General features: G+C 38.1%; 2 protein-coding genes and 1 long non-coding RNA gene across 3 annotated transcripts; 2 read left to right on the top strand and 1 right to left on the bottom strand.

Moving 5' to 3' along the window:
• Positions 1 to 4,028: 4,028 nt before the first annotated feature.
• LOC134199227 (uncharacterized) lies at positions 4,029 to 7,076 on the bottom strand. The gene is made up of 2 exons (XR_009973612.1): positions 6,251 to 7,076; positions 4,029 to 4,819 (listed from the first exon to the last, which is right to left on the bottom strand). It is a non-coding gene; the product is annotated as an uncharacterized LOC134199227 (long non-coding RNA).
• Positions 7,077 to 11,054: 3,978 nt separating this feature from the next.
• Positions 11,055 to 12,599, top strand: LOC119628817 (lipase 1-like). Its single transcript, XM_038012568.1, has 2 exons — positions 11,055 to 12,080; positions 12,492 to 12,599. The coding sequence occupies exons 1-2, from the start codon at positions 11,055 to 11,057 to the stop codon at positions 12,597 to 12,599; spliced, it is 1,134 nt and encodes a 377-aa protein (XP_037868496.1).
• A 1,589-nt stretch (positions 12,600 to 14,188) lies between these two features.
• On the top strand, positions 14,189 to 16,990 carry LOC101739307 (lipase 1). The gene has a single exon (XM_004926944.5). The coding sequence runs from the start codon at positions 14,500 to 14,502 to the stop codon at positions 15,697 to 15,699; it is 1,200 nt and encodes a 399-aa protein (XP_004927001.2). The 5' UTR covers positions 14,189 to 14,499; the 3' UTR covers positions 15,700 to 16,990.

Genomic DNA, 16,990 nt, shown 5'->3' with positions numbered 1-16,990 from the left:
TGCATACAAAAATTGGTTTAACTTTTACGCTATCGAGAACGTTAAGAAACTCGCACTAAGCACACTGTTCTGTTCTGTCTAGAACAGTCGCATATGGGCCTTTTCAAAGCGCCTAATGCAGTCATCGTGACCTCAAGCAGCGGTCACCGTCCTAGTAAATTAACCCATAGACGCAGCCCACTGAGTTTCTCGCCGGATCTTCTCAGTGGGTCGCCTTTCCGATCCGGTGGTAGATTCTGCGAAGCACGGCTCTTGCTAGGGCCAGTGTTAGCAACACTCCGGTTTGAGCCCCGTGAGCTCACCTACTAGATCGGTGAATTTAGAATAACCCCTCAAGGTTACTTACTAGAATAGGTAGGAAAAAAAAGTTTACGTGTTAAGTGAATCCTCACGCGAGACGGTGCGTGGCCTCCTAACAATAAATATACAATTAACGGCCGTCTGGTGTAGTGGTAAGTGACATGGTCACTACACAAGGGGATCGCGGGTGCGAATCCCGCCAAAGGAAGATATTTGTATGATAAATATAAATGTCTTTTCCAGGGTTATGGATGTCTATTAAATATATGTATGTGTATAATTAAAATCTTACATTTATATCCGTTATCTGGTACCTGTAACACAAGTTCTTTACGAACTTATCACGGGACCAGTTAACGTGGCGTGATTGTTAGTAAATATTTATTTATTTATTTAATTACGTGGATACATATCTAGCGTCAGCGTCTATACACACGCATGTCTAATATTTATGCCATTAAGGCATCTAATTGGGGCAGGTCATTTTTAGTACGTGAACTACGAAGACTTGGTGGTAGATACATCGAAAATTTTTAACCAAAAAATTTTCATAATAATATATAATTTGAATCTTCTATAACGACGAAAGTATGTGAGTTACGCTTAATTGATAAAACAATTTGAACAATACCCATAAATTTTATACGCAACTAGAAATTAATTAATTAGTCACCCTTTTAAAATTGTAATATTATGTCTATTTAATGTATTTGTTTTCATAATTTATGTAACGTTTACCAATACTGGTATATAGTTTAATTGGAATTGACAATAATAATCTAAAGTTATTAGTAATCCAGCCTAAGATTAAAATCCAGTTAAATCCAGCATAATGTTTCCCTACCGTTAAATAAAATCAGTTCCGTTTTTTTCATAATGTTTCGGACATTTTTTTTTTAAATTATTTAATGTTATTTACCGTTGGCATTATTGTTCGCGGAAGACAAAAAAGAAGCAATGTTTTTTTGTTAGTTAAAAATGTAGCTCGTATTTTTGTTTCCAATAAAAATTGCTAGATGGCTCTGTAATCAATTTCTCTATGTGATTCTCAACTAACGAAAAAGTTTTATTAATTATCTCGCAGTAAAAATGTTCACTTACTTAGTAATCGGCCATAATAACTATTGCTATATATATTTCAACTCAAACTAAATAAATGCATTTCTTTCTTTTTAACTGCTTTCGTATTATATATACATCAACTTCATAGACGATGATTTTGTTTAAAACAGAAGAAAGCGAATCTTTTAATTTTCTATAATTTAGCTTCATCAATTTCAGTACCAACTTATTTGTGACAAAAAAAAACAAATACATCTGAGCGCACCCAGTCGGACAGGTCACCAGCTCGTTTGATCATAAGACTGACGTTGTGTCTGTGTACTTAGTGCGAGTTTTTTAACGTTGTCGATAGCGTAAAAGTTAACTCAAACTTGTATGGAGTTGGAACAGCGCCCCTAGCGGTAAACGTAGGCAAACTTTTTTATTTCTTAGATGTGTGGACGAGCTCACAGCCCACCTGATGTTAAGTGGTTACTGGAGCTCATAGACATCTACAACGTAAATGCGCCACACACCTTGAGATATAGTTCTAATATATCTAATAATCTATTCTATAGTCACAACGGCTTCCCCACCCTTCAAACCGAAACGCATTACTGCTTCACGACAGAAATAGGCGGGGCGGTGGTACCTACCCGTGCGGACTCACAAGAGGTCTTACCACCAGTAATTACGCAAATTATAATTTTGCGGGTTTGATTTTTATTGCACGATGTTATTCCTTCACCGTGGAAGTCAATCGTGAACATTTGTTGAGTACGTATTTCATTAGAAAAATTGGTACCCGCCTGCGGGATTCGAACACCGGTGCATCGCTCGATACGAATGCACCGGACGTCTTATCCTTTAGGCCATGACGACTTCAAACTCCATACAAATTTGTAAAATATAACGCTCGCACTAAGCAAACAGAACCGCAAGACACGGTACTCTTAACAACAATCTTTAAAAATACAACTGGAAGTTGCGTATTTCGTCTAAATAAAATTTCACTACAGAGATCTCTGACGATTATTAACAGTACTAGAGCTTAGTCGAACAAACATTAAATAATACCTATTTTTAATTATTTCTTAAAAAAATACTAAAAGTAAATAGAATTACATACTCGCTGAAGAAAAGCTAATTGCTCGTGTGGTATGCAAGGCGCTGAATTCAGACAATACTCTAACATTAAAACAGAAGATGTTTGGCGCTTTTCTGATACCAGCGATCCTATTATCGTGGAAATGAAAACCCGATTCAAACTTCCAGACCTCAAGATACTATTGGTTCTTTCTGCGCGAAAACTACAATGAGTGTCGAGAAATCATTTTTTTACAAAAATTGACGGGTATTTAATATTGTTACGCGGGTAAGGGTAACGCCATCTGTCATAGGATAGCAGAAACGAATATCAAAAGTACTAGTGACATCGAGAACGCTCGAGAATTATAAAATAGCGGAAACACATATCGAAACTACTCGCCCTAATGGGAATGTTCTCGATAATTGTAGAGATGTATTGTCGACTATAAAAGCGTTGCAGAGATTACACGAAGGCAGTTTGTAATCGGATCGACTAGAAGGGAAACAGCAAACGGATCACTTGAAGCGAAGCGGAAGAACGAATTATAAGGTGTTCCTTATAATTCCTTTATTTCTTCCCTTATTTATCCCGAACCCGTAACAATATTCAAACGTAGACGGACATCACATTCTCGGGCGTCCGATGACCACGAAAACTGTAGTACTGTGTCGAAATGTATTATACATATATATATATATATAAACGCCGATAAAAGTTGTTATAATTTAACATTATTATATAATTTATCGGTATTGTATTGGCTTCGAATAATAAATACCATTGACATCCTCAGTGAAATGTAAATCATAATAAAGTCCACTGAGTTTCTCGCCGGATCTTCTCAGTGGGTCGTGATTCTGATCCGGTGGTGCTTTCTGCGAAGCACTGCTCTTGCTAGGGCTAGTGTTTAGCACTTCTAGGATCAATTAGAAGAGAGCGAGGAGTTTGGTCCGCGTCCTCTTGTTCTTCCGAGGATCGCTGCAGTCCGACATAACCAGGTCCGTTACCCGCCGTGGCCGGTTATCCGTAAATTGTGATTGCCAGGTGTTAAAAAAAAATTAGCAAATTCTTTCAGCTAGAGCCCGTCGGCTTGCTTCCCCGTCCAGGCGTAGCTGGGACATCACCTTAGGCTATCAGCACACAGATAGCGAAAGAATATAATAATAAAAGTTACAATAACAGATTGACTGAGTTGTTGTCATACAGTTTTGTTCACTATTAACATTCATATTACATTCGAAGCCACTAACTCAAGTCTCGGGAAGCGACGTCATTGTTCAGAATTTTTAAAATATCAGCTAAATATTTTCGCGATTCGTTTTAATAGTTTACAGTCATTTCAATCCTCGAAAAGTTGCATCCCCAAATAAAACTAGAAACAAAAGTTTCTTTGAAGAAAATAGATGTTCATATTGCGAGTGCATCTATGGCGCGATGTGAGCGAATAGTCCGTCAAATGTAGCACGATACGCGGGACAGTCGGCAAATGTTAAGTTTTGTTCAAAAAAAAAGATCGATAATCGAAAATTGTTGATAAAAAAAAAAAAAACTTTTTCCTATTAACAACTGTCGCTCGGATCAATCTAAAGTTAACAAAGAGTGAATATAACAATTTTATTAACGTAATAAATGTAGAACAAATTCATATTAATAAATAGTAACCATTACTGTAAAATAAAAATACAAGATGTCAATTATATATGATATAACTACCGTGGAGTGGATTATCAGTCTGTTTTAAGAAAAATATCTCGTCTTCAGTTTTTTGTCCAAAACACCTTATTTCATTTATTAATAAATAATAGTTTAAAAAAAACTAACAAATTACGCTTTTATAGAATATCCAACTAAAAAATAGAAAATAAATTTTAATAAATTTGAATTAAAAATGGTGTAAGAAAAAATGATTTTATTGTAAAAAAAGCGTGGAGTGCTTTTTAGGATATTATTAAAATAGCCCTTCTATTCATAAAATATTTATAACTAGGTACTGATACCATGCACCCCACGCTTTTTTTTACAATAAAATAATTTCGTTCTTCGCCCACGTCTGGGCCTACCTATCAAAACTCAAAAAAAAAAGTTATGTATGTATATATCTTGTAAAAACATTACCTTAAAATTGTATTTTACACGGAATTTAAATTTTCAATATCTAGTCAAGATATAATTACTTAAAACAAATGATCAATCGCACCCCTTGATGAAACTATTTTTCATACAACCGTACAAGTCAAATTACTTAAAAAACTAGATTATATCATATTATATTATTACAGTTTTACTATTATGCTAATAATTTAGCGTATATTATTATGTAATATAACAATAAAACTTAGTAGGAATAAGTCTTCATTTGGTTTGGACGCACGGATGGTGAGATCTTTTCTGAAAAAAAAACGAAATTTCCAAAATTTACTTATTTTAAACCTCCTTTATTGCATTCGAAGGCTGACGAAGGTCAGACCAGTATGGCGGTGAGCATTCACCCATGTCAGGGGCGATTCAAGTAAATACAGTGTCTCCACCTCCTTTCCATAGATAGAAGTAGCCACCGACGAAGTCATTCGAGACAAAGCCAGGATTTGTCGTTTCGTATAAACTACATAGTTTATTTAAAGCAGACGACAAAGTGAAGATCTTCTACGTAGCGAATGCTTATTGCTCGGTGCATCGCCGTTCCCAATATGTGTAGTTTGTATTTATTCAATTTCCTTGATATTAGCTAGGTTTTCACTGGTTTTAGACCGTGTAATCTCGGACGTGTAGGTATCACCAAACTCCTCATTTCTGTCGGGATTATTAATGCTTTCCGGTTTGAAGGGTGACTGTCTATGCCTCAAGGTGGGTGAACATTCAGGCTGTAATGTCTGTGAGTTCCGGTAAAAACACCAAATGAACCCGTGAGCTCGTTAGAACGTCTATGCCATAAATATAAAAGCCACAACACACTACTGCTCCTCCAATCCACATCATAACCCACGACAAACTTGGTTCTGTCTTGTCTAGGTTGCCTTAGAGAATAGGGAATGATAGCCTTCTCTAGACACGATTGATAGGAATCAATGCGGCGCTCGCTTAAGCTCTGAAATGGCTGGACCGATTTTGACGGGACTTTTATTGGCATGTTGCTGATGTAATAAGGAGTAACTTAGGCTCGTTATATCTTAGAAAAAATCTGATATTATTTTCAAATAAAATAATGTTTTGTTAAATGGAACACGGACGAAGTGACGGGCACAGCTAGTTGTAAATAAATAATAGTTTAAAAAAACTAACAAAATACGCTTTTATTGAAAATCCGACTAAAAATTTGAAAATAAATTTTAATGAATTTGAATTAAAAATAGTGTAAAAAAAAAATGATTTTATTGTAAAAAGAGCGCGGGGAACATGGTATCAGTAGTTATAGATATTTTATGAACAGATATGAGTATTATGAGTAACATAGGTTATTTTGATAACATCCTGAAAAGCACCCCACGCTTTTTTTGCATTAAAATCATTTGTCAAATTTATTAAAAAAAAATTTTTATATTTTTTAGTTGGATTTTCTATAAAAGCGTATTTTGTTAGTTTATTTAAACTACTATTTATTTTTAATTTTTTAGTTGAATTTAATTTTTTTTTAATTTCATTCTTCTATTTTTTATTTTTAATATTGAATTGTCATCGGTTCTTAATGAGTATACCAAATTTCGAGTTAATCCGACGTTTGGAAGGGGGTCAAAATCGTGTTCAAAGATTCCGTTACAAACATACACATAAGCCTGAAGCTAATAAAAGCGTATTATTAAAATGTAAATAGAATGAACTCACCAGTTGTCTTGTTATTTGTCTATTAGCGAGAGACGTAGAACTTCATCGAGCGCCCGCTGTTCTGCCTCCAATTGCTGAGCTCTTGTGGCTTGTTCCTTCGCAGACAGAGCCAGCGCCTCCTGCAGCTCAGGGTCGGAGTCCATGGGCGGAGGAGTAGGCGGAGACATCGTCATCGTCGCCAGAGACGCCTCGATCGCCCTACGGAAGCTCTGGCAATGTAATCTAGCCTCTACTGTAATCCTTATTCAAGTGCCAAACATATATAGAGCTCTCAAAAACTTCGTCTAAGGCATATCGAATTAGTCTACCAAACGGTAGTCTAGATCAGGGGTGGCCAAACGGTAGATCGCAATCGACCGGTCGATCGTGGCAAGACAAAAAATAAATACATAGAACAGACTACGCAATGTAATCACCAATTGCTGCACGCATCGTCTTCATCTTGTATCATTTATTAATGACCATTACGTCACGTTATTTATCCTCTCTTCCACACAATAGTTCTCTTTTATTATATAACTAGTTGAGCGGGCAGACTTCGTAGTGCCTCAATTAATAAATAAAAGACCTAAACTTTTGTATAAAATAAACTTGAAACAAACAAAAGGAATTCGTCCGACGGCGACGGGGGACACATCAAATGAATAACAAAATTGTTATTTTTATTTAATTCCGAGCATTTTCATATTTATCTACCTTTTAAACCTTCTCTGGACTTCTACAAATAATTCAAGACCAAAATTAGCCAAATCGGTCCAGCCGTTCTCGAGTTTTAGCGAGACTAACGAACAGCAATTCATTTTTATATATATAGAAGATAGAAGAAGAAGATTTAATTTTTATGTAAATCTTTTTAATAAAAGAAAATATACTACTTATTTGTATACTGAACTACATTGTTTCACTAAATTTCAAGAAATGTCATTAGTAGATTGTAGAGTGTTACATCAATAAACAGTAGATCTTCGTTTTAATCAAGCTGGCCACCCCTGATCTAAAGTATGCAACAAAGTAGCTGTAAATTAGCAATGGCGGGAATCTAATCAAACAATAAATTATTTTAACTAATTACTTTAGTCTTAATGTATGAAAATACATAGAAATACGAATAAAATGTGATATTTATATCTTTTGGTATTTGAAATTCAAATCATAGGTCCAAATAGGATGTCGTAGAAGAAACGCCAAAAAAAAAACAGAAAATTCTTTTCATCAAGACAAGAAGAGTCTTTTGTTCCTAAGGCACGTTGCAATGGATATGCCGTTGATGGAGATGATAGATGAATGGAGATATTGGGAGATATAACCCAAGGAAGTTTGACGTCCAAAACCCTTTGCAGCAAGATAAGAGGATGCGCTGCTACAACCCCACGTACTGTTTTTTTTTTATTGCTTAGATGGGAGGACGAGCTCACAACCCACCTGGTGTTAAGTGATTACTGGAGCCCATAGAGATCTACAACGTAAATGCCGCAACCCACTTTGAGATATGAGTTCTAAGGTCTGAGTATAGTTACAACGGCTGCCCCACCCTTCAAACTGAAACGCATTACTGCTTCACGGCAGAAATAGGCACGATGGTGGTACCGACCCGTGCGGACTCACAAGAGATCCTACCTAAAGTAACTGTGGGATATGGACAGCAAGAATGTTACAGGTGATAAGGCGTACTATACACACGGGCCACACGGAATCGTGGGTACTATTTTCTCGTGGAGCAGTCACGAAATCCAATTCGAACGATGGAAAATAATAAACCTTCAGGAATTATTGAATAAGCAATCATTTGGTAACTTACCCTACTTCAAGACATATGTCGCGCGAATGTCGATCGGAACACATCAAGATTTTTGTTTTGTTACGATTGGCAGTTTTTAGGATAATTTTTTTTGGGCGGATGTAAAATCAAACGTTTTGTTTAAAAATTAAAATATACCTTATACGCTACTAACACGTCATAGATTTACAGCAATGATTGGGAATATTACAAGTACCGCTGTCTGGTTTCTAAACTTGTAGGAGAAAACTTCGTTTTTTTTCGATTTTCACGACAGATTTAAGACTATTTTTGGTATTTATTATTTTTATTCTTTACATTCGACGATACGCATACTTTATAATTTTTGCGGCAACGGATGGACTAGGACAGAAAAAAAATATCCTAAAAATGTTCAATTTCAACATACATACAAAGTAGATACATATTACTAGAGAATAACAAGAAACAGGTTTGCATTACAGAAGACCGGATGATTTATTTTATTTATTAATTGAAGTTAGTAATTACCTTAATCAATTATTAGAAGAAACGTTCTAAAACAACATGGCAAATTTTAATTGAACTGATAAAAATATTTGATACATATAAATAGCTATTTAACAATGGATAACAATGATGTCAGCTCATTTTTAACCATAGATTTTCATTAAGAACATTGACTTAGCGGACGGCGCTGGTTTCTTCTATGGAATTATGAGGGTTTGCGAATTCCGACATACAGGAGCGCTTAGGCAACCAGAGGGTTAGTCACCATGAGCAGCGTCAAAATTATTGTCAACTTTCTGCTGTATCCACTTCTGGGAGATTTCGACTGCTGGACCGTTATGTCTAGTTCAACGTTCCCAAACTCATTTTGTCTACTGCCCACTTTGAGAATAAATTATTTTTTAGCGCCTCCCTTTTTTTAATCTACTTAAAAACCACTATAGCGAGAACTCATACAGTGTCTAAGAGTCCTCCTAGATGAAATCACAAATCGCCTCCAGAGCCTCTACACAACGCCCCTATCTTTTTTCTGTGTGTCTTACCGCCCCCTTTTAGACCTGCAGCGCCCACAAGGGGGCGTTATCGCCCACTTTGGGAAAGGCCTAGTTTAACAACCTTCTTCTTCTTTCTTCCCTGTTCCCATTATCTAGGGTCGGGTCTCCTCACTCTAAGGCGCCAGGTTGATCTGCCCTGGGTTGTCGGTTTTGGCAATTGGGCTTTCTTAAGGTGTCTTTCGATGTTTGACGACCAGGTCGATTGCGGGCGGCCTCTGCCTCTCTTTTGTTCTGGCAAGCTTAATGCGATTTTCACTTCATGGTCATGATATGGCCATACCATCTAAGGCGATTTTCCGTCATTTTGTCTGTAATTAATGCGACTTTGACAGTCTCAACTGCCTTGTTTAACAATCAAACGCCAATATTTCGTTAAACTATAGTAACTGTATGACTGATTGGAATTTATGACTTACAATTAATATTATTTTACTATCACTTAGGAAACTAACATTAACTCGTTCCCTTCTTGGCCGATCAGTAGCTATCTGGACATTGGAAGCAAGAATGGAAAACTGTGGTCAAAAGATCTGCCCATCGTCACAAGTGTGTTTAAAAACTGGACCTTAACTTCTATTGTGGTAACGACGAACCCGCCAGAAGCTAAAGGTGTTATAGTACTCACAAACACTGTGAGAAGTAGTCTGCCAACAATGCTTTTTTATTTTTATTGCTTAGATGGATGGACGAGCTCACAGTCCACCTGATGTTAAGTGATTACTGGAGCCCATAGAGATCTACAACGTAAATGCGCCATCCACCTTGAGATATAAGTTCTAAGGTCTCAATTATAGTTACAACGGCTGCCAAAACGCAATACTGCTTCACGGCAGAAATAGACAGAGTGGTGGTACCTACCCGCGCGGACTCACAAGAGGTCCTACCACCAGTAATACTTACAATTCATCTTACCTCTGGCAGACAATTTCAATTAGTACACATCGAGTACTATATGCCATCAAGTAGACCAAGACTAATTCGTAATCATAAGTGTAATTAAGAGGGATTTTGCTTGATACCAGTTGAGGAAAGAATTACAATGTGGAGACGCCCGACAGAGAGAGATACGTTCAATGCAACAGTACTGGTAAACAGAGATACCGTGGAGGGTCATTATTTTCTTAAGAATTAAAAGATTTTATGAGAGGTTTGATCGTTTCAAAGTAGCTGATAGAAGGCATCCAATCAGACTAACTATCGGAATGTTTTCGTGTATGATTTGAACGAATGAAAAAGCATTTGAAATTTATTTAATTTGTATTATTGTAATGTGACTTGGGCAAAACTTTTAGGGTATCCTACCTATGTATGTATTGGGTATTACAATTTTGCTAACAAGGATTGTAAGGTCGTCAAATGATTTGCGTAAAGTTGTCGCGTCGAATTACGCGAACACTAGCGACGAAGGGCTCGGCGAGTAAATTAACCCACAGACACAGGCCACTGAGTTTCTCGCCGGATCTTCTCAGTGGGTCGCGTTTCCGATCCGGTGGAAGATTCTGGGAAGTACTGCTCTTGCTAGGGTTCGTGTTAGTAGCATCGTCAGGTTTGAGCCCCGTGAGCTCACCTACTAATTCGGCGAATCTAAAATAACCCTTATTTTAGTAAGAATAGGTAGGGAAAAAAGTAAAGTTACTGTTTATGTAGTTTTCACGGTTTTTGTATTTGGTAAAATTTTATCTTGTTTCGATTTTGAATAAACTATACCTATTCGAATTTGTATTTTTTGTTAGTTAACATATATGGGTGACTTTACTTGAATTACAAAAAATATATTTTAAAAGGCGCAAGTGAAATCGCGACCCTCGACTAGTTCAGAAAATAATAAGACAATGTCGTCTTCGAAACTGTGACAATTCTGATAAAAAATTTAAATTCAGCATCTTATCTCCCAGCTCCTCGCGACTATAATAATATTTATGCGTATATATTATGGCCAATTCGGCACTAAAATTTTCACTAAGCTGTTCGAGATTCAACAATAATGTCGTTCAAAACATTCAAATTAATAAGTGCTCTCGTATTCCTAACATTTAAGCGCGGTGTAGCCACGGAAGACTCGTCCGGGACCGTACCAAGCTTTTCATCAATAGCTGAAGCCCTCGGATACGATTGCATTGTTCACACGATCACAACGAAAGACGGTTACATACTCACTCTGTTCAATATACCGGGTAACAAAACCAGGCCGATTTTTTTTATGCACGGATTCGGAGATTCCTCACGCACGTTCATAGTCCGAGGGAACACATCTATGTTGGTATCCGTGGCCAAAGCCGGGTATGACGTGTGGGCCGGGAACATGAGGGGGAATGAATACTCCCGCGACCACGTGACGCTGAACGCAGATATAGACGTCGCGGCCTACTGGAATTTTTCGTACCACGAAGTCGGCGTGTACGATCTGCCCGCCCAAATCGATTACATACTGAACAAGACCCAACAAAATCGACTGAGTGTCATAAGTCATTCCCAAGGAAGCGCCGTATTCTTCGTGCTCTTATCCACTTACCCAGAGTACAATGAAAAGATTCGACCCCTAATAACACTAGGGCCTTTATCATACGCTCAAAACATACGACCTCCAGTTAGATTATTGATTCTAATCGCGCCCGTTTTGGAGGTAATATTCAAGGCATTAAACCAGTACGAGCTGTTTGATAGAACTACGAGACTCATCGTAGAATTGCTTTGCAGTCTCCGACCGTTCGGTGGTGAATTGTGCGAAGCCATACTGCTGAGCACGGCGGGACAAAGCGACGACACGTTCAAAGGAGGATTCATTCGCACGGTCATAAATTACTACCCGGTGAGCACTTCAGTTAAGAACAGCCTGCACGTTGCCCAAAACAGTAACAGCAGAAGGTTCGCCCAATACGATTACGGTCCGGCGGCGAACATCGCTAGATACGGCAACGCTCTTCCACCGGCTTACGATCTGAGCAAAGTGAACTGCAGCGTAGCAATTCTCATGGCCAAAAACGACAAGCTGTCGCCAATCGAAGATAACGTGATGTTAAATAATTCACTGCCTAATGTTGTCGTATATGAGTTTGTTGAACGGAGCCCAATGAATCATTACGACTTCGTGTGGGGCGAAGATATGTATTTGATCTTACATCCGTTTATTTTGAAATTACTAGAGCGGTATCAGTAATGTAAGTTTTTTTAAGAACCGATTTGCATGAACCATATTTGTTATAATTAATATATCTAGAATAAGTTTTTTATTATATCGTATGCAATGCACGTAGAATTCAATGCACCTACCATTATTTCCCCTGTATAAGCTTTGGTGAGTGATAGAGAATGCTTTGCCATTAAATCCGGCAATGTATTAAAATAGATAAAGTGTAATTAGCAAACAAATAAATAAATAAAATATTCTTGTCACCCTAAAAGCTGACTTTTATTGTAACAGTCGCTGTCCCGGAATGTAGACAGCGGGCAGTACCGTAGTACAACAATGGGCAGTACCGAAGTAGATAATGGGCAGTACCGACGTAAGCAATGGGCACTACCGAAGTAAGCAATGGGCTTGTAAGACCCCAACGTGAATGTGTGAGCGGTTTTGAGAACTTTCACAGGGCACGTCTAAATAGCGTCGTGATCTGAGGAAAAGGCTACCATTGTACTCAGAGCTGGATTCACAGCTCCTCGCATGCGACTATAATTCTTTCTTTAGGCGTTCGTTCGAGTACGCTTGAGTTTGGGATGGTATGGACATGTGATGAGCCGAAATAAAAATGAGGTTGGTAAGAGAGTGCTAACTATGTATGTGGAAAGATATAGAGGGAGAGGTAGACCTAAGAAGAAACTGATAGATTGCGTCTTCTTCTTTTTCTCCATCTTATCCCGCTAGGTGAGGTCGGCACAACTAATTTTTCTCTTCCATTCTCTTCTATCAGCCGTCATCTCAACACTCACTCCTCTCTCTCTCTCTCTCTCTCTCTCTCTCTCTCTCTCTCATATCGTCATTCACACACTCCATCCATGTCTTCTTCGGTCGACCTCTTCCCCCTCTACCTCGCACTACCATTTCCATTAATCTCCTAGTCACATGCATCTTCTCTCTACGCATCACATGTCCATACCACGCTAATCGTCTAAGAAATGGATAGATTGCGTGAAAGACGATAATATGTGTAAGAGAGGAGTGAGCGAGAAAATGGTATATGAAAGAGGAGTATAGAAGGAGAAAACATGTTGCGCCGACCCCACGTGACTGGGAGAAGGAATGTTCGTTCGAGTACGTACGAGCACGTTCCTAGCACGTGCTAACTAACGAACGACATCCACTTATGAAGGTAAAACATCACGCAATAAAAACCGCCATATCTTTTTTTTTTACCTAAGCTGATAGCCTTGAGAGGCTATTTCAGCCTAACCTTAGCTAGTAGATGAGCTCACGGGGCTCAAACCGGAGTAATGCTAACACTGACCCTAGCAAGAGCAGTGCTTCGCAGAATCCACCACCGGATCGGAAGCGCGACCCACTGAGAAGATCCGGCGAGAAACTCAGTGGGCTGTGTCTGTGGGTTAATTCGCTCGTCGAGCCCTTCGTCGCAAGCGAGGAGGACGGTGACCGGTGCTTGAGGTACCTAAAAGCACCGTTAATGGATCGGGAGGATCCGTAATGACGTGTTTTGGGCGGCGTCGACTGTTTACCATGATGTTTTTCAGCTGAACTTCAATTAAGTTTACCCCATTCAAATAGCTAAAGAAGTTTATTGTTATGATATATTTTCTAAATTTTAATTTTTAAATGGCTCTCATGTAAAATTTCAAAAATGTCGCCAACATAATCAAACAGTATCTCACCCGTCGGTAACAAAAAAACCAAAAAATTTAAAAAGAGATTAAATCGTAAAAGTAATCTCGCGAAAATCAAAGCATATTATTATACTTAAAATTTTTCTTATTTTATTCAACGGTTGTTTCGAATCGCTTTGTCTCTTTCTATTATTATGTTGGTAATATCATGTCCAATAAAGTATACTCTACTCTAAAATATACGCTCATTCCACTTAATTAAGGTTTATATTACATAATTAAGGTAATATTGGCATCACTGTTTAGAAGCCATAAAACGCACGATACGATGTTCAATGTTAAACAGTTAACCAGAACAAAAGGTTGGTCACACGAAGATACACACACAGCAACCTGTGCAAACATAATAATTTGCTCGAGAATTCTAAAATATATATTTTTTGTTGTTTTAGAACGCGAGTAACGGTTTTCTTACGAGATAGTGCCAGTAGCCAAGTTTAACAGGCCTCATATGGATCGTTAAAAGTTATTAAACAGCATTAAACAACGTGCCTATCTAGTGTACCAAAGATATACAAGAATTGTTTTGCTACAAAGCAGAGTGGATATTAAAATAATGAAATAACATCAGTGCGTTCTAATCTTAAGAATTAATCATGGTTAAAATTGGCCTTAGGACGTTCTTCATGATATTATCGATCGGCTTACACTTGGCATCAGCAGTGTCCATCCTAGAATATCTATTTAATCTAGATGTAAACGAAAACGAGGATTCCAACTTCAAGGACCTGGTCATTAAATACGGTAAGGAATGCGAAGAGTATCAAGTGGTAACGGAGGATGGTTACATTTTAACTCTCTTCCGTATTCCGGGTGACGTCAATCGACCGGTATTGCTTGTGCACGGCTGTTTTGGTTCTGGGGATTCGTTCATCTTAAGGGGTAAGAAGTCGCTGGCTTACGCTCTAGCTGAGGCTGGCTACGACGTGTGGGTCTGCAACTATAGAGGAACTAAATACAGCAGGAAACATGTCACTGTAGATCCAGATCGTGACGACAAGTTCTGGGATTACAGCTTTGAAGAAATCGGTTACTACGACATGCCCGCGTTCATAGACTTCATCTTGGAGAAGACCGGACAAGCCAAGTTACAGACGATAGGATACTCGCAAGGAGGAACGGTCTTCTACGTAATGGGATCTATCAAGCCAGAATACAACGAGAAAATTAAGGTACTAATTTCCCTTGCGCCGATAGCACACTTTTATCACATCAAAAATCCAGTGACCAGGCTGTTCGAAAACGAATCACGTCTGAGTAACATTATCAATGCTATGGGCAAGGAAGAAATTTTTGGTCCACGATCAGGAGAACGAGCTATGATCGACGCGATTTGCTGGAGTCCGTTGACCGGCTACAAGATCTGTTCTCAGTTCTTATTCGAATTGGTTGGTTACGATGAGGACGAATGCGAACCGAAATTCTATTATAAATTAAAGCATTACGTACCGAATAGCATTTCGAAAAAGAATGTCCAGCATTTACTCCAATTGAGGCGCGGTTTCAATCGATTCGATTACGGGCCGGAGAGGAACCTTGAGGTCTACAACGCGACATCGCCATCGAAATATGATTTGGATAAGGTCAAGATGAAAATTGTTCTGTACGTATCGAAAAACGATAGGTTGTCAACAGTGGAAGATGGCGAAGAACTACGGAATGAGTTCTCTAACGTTGTTGAATTTCGCATCATCGAACGCGACGAATTCAACCATTTAGATTTTATATGGGCCAAAAATATGGATAAATACATTTTCCCGCACATACTTCGAGCCTTGGAGCAATATAACTTCTAATTTAGAATTAATCAGAATGTGTTGCAATTAAAAGTATCAATATCGAGGGGTGTAAGGTTATTTGGTTTATGCAAAATTTTTGCAACTATACAGTGTGCTTAGTGCGAGTATTTTAACGTTCTCGATAGCGTAAAAGTTAGCCTAATTTTGTATGCAGTTGGAACAGCGCCTCTAGCGGCAAACGTAGGCAAGCGATCCCATTCCATACAAAGAGGAGCTAACTTTTACGGTATCGAGAACTTTAAAAAAATCGGTTGTCTGTAAAGTCGGTTTACTGACGATAGTTGAACGTGACAACGTCATAAGAAAATACTTATGGAATGGTTCCATTTTTCAATTATCGCAATTATCGTTGCTATAAACAATTGACACCACATTCACTTTTCACTGAACTTCATACTTGACGAAAACATGTAAATGTATTATTGTATAGCAGCTGTCCACGCGGATGCATCACTCACATCGCCTCAAAGCGAGGTAACGCCGCATGAGTCATGTTTTTTCGTGCGTGCAGCCGGCGCCATCGAATTATAAGACGTTGTCACGTCAAAAACTCGCACTACTGGCAGCACACTGGAGAGCCATTCAAAGTTTAAATTTGAAAAAAATATCATAACAAAAATTCCTTCAGCTACATATTTGAACGGAGTAAATTTAATTGAAGTTCAATTAAAAACATCGAACTGTTGATGCTGATACCTAATAAAACGCACCTTTCATTACAAAGAAAGCGAAATGTCGCTTAAGCTAAATAGCTTTTCACCTCTTGATATGATTTTGCTGCGGTGTGGAATATTAGCATTTCATTTCTTCCCATGTTGTGGAAAGCGACTAGGGGATGCATCGGTGATCGGGAAGCAGCCTTCTATGAGTGTTAAGGGCGTCACACACAGTGAAGATACTATAATATTTTACCTTAACATACAATATCGCTCGCTACATTTTTTATGAATTATCATACATGGTTAAGATAATATATTATTGGAACGAAGTTCCTTACGGCAGGCTTGGAGGGGATAGAGATTTTGCTGCGCGACCGAACTGAAAAAAATGTGATAGTAAAACCGTAAGAAAAAATCCGTGGAAAAAAGGGCGTGGAATAAAACCGTTAAATGAGACGTGCGCAGGCGCGACAGTCGTATACACAAGCGAGTAGTGTATAATACCTTTCTCTTTCTCCCTCTTTCTTTTCGTTCTCTCATCTCTTCTCGCTCTATTTTGTAATTATTTCTATTTCTATGTAATTTTATGTTGTCAAACAAAAATAAAGAGACATATTTTGTTATTTTAA

Source organism: Bombyx mori, chromosome 8, assembly GCF_030269925.1.
Source record: "Bombyx mori chromosome 8, ASM3026992v2".
NCBI classification, from domain to species: domain Eukaryota; kingdom Metazoa; phylum Arthropoda; class Insecta; order Lepidoptera; family Bombycidae; genus Bombyx; species Bombyx mori.
Note: the sequence above shows the minus strand (reverse complement) of the source record. Positions and strands in the feature narration are given on the sequence as shown.

Excerpts from the sequence above, each read along its gene's own strand:
- LOC119628817 (XM_038012568.1), top strand. The coding sequence starts at position 11,055 with ATGTCGTTCAAAACATTCAAATTAATAAGTGCTCTCGTATTCCTAACA. Across the intron at positions 12,081-12,491 it reads TGTCGCCAATCGAAGATAAC|TCGCTGTCCCGGAATGTAGA; the intron begins GTGATGTTAAAT and ends TTATTGTAACAG.
- LOC101739307 (XM_004926944.5), top strand. The coding sequence starts at position 14,500 with ATGGTTAAAATTGGCCTTAGGACGTTCTTCATGATATTATCGATCGGC.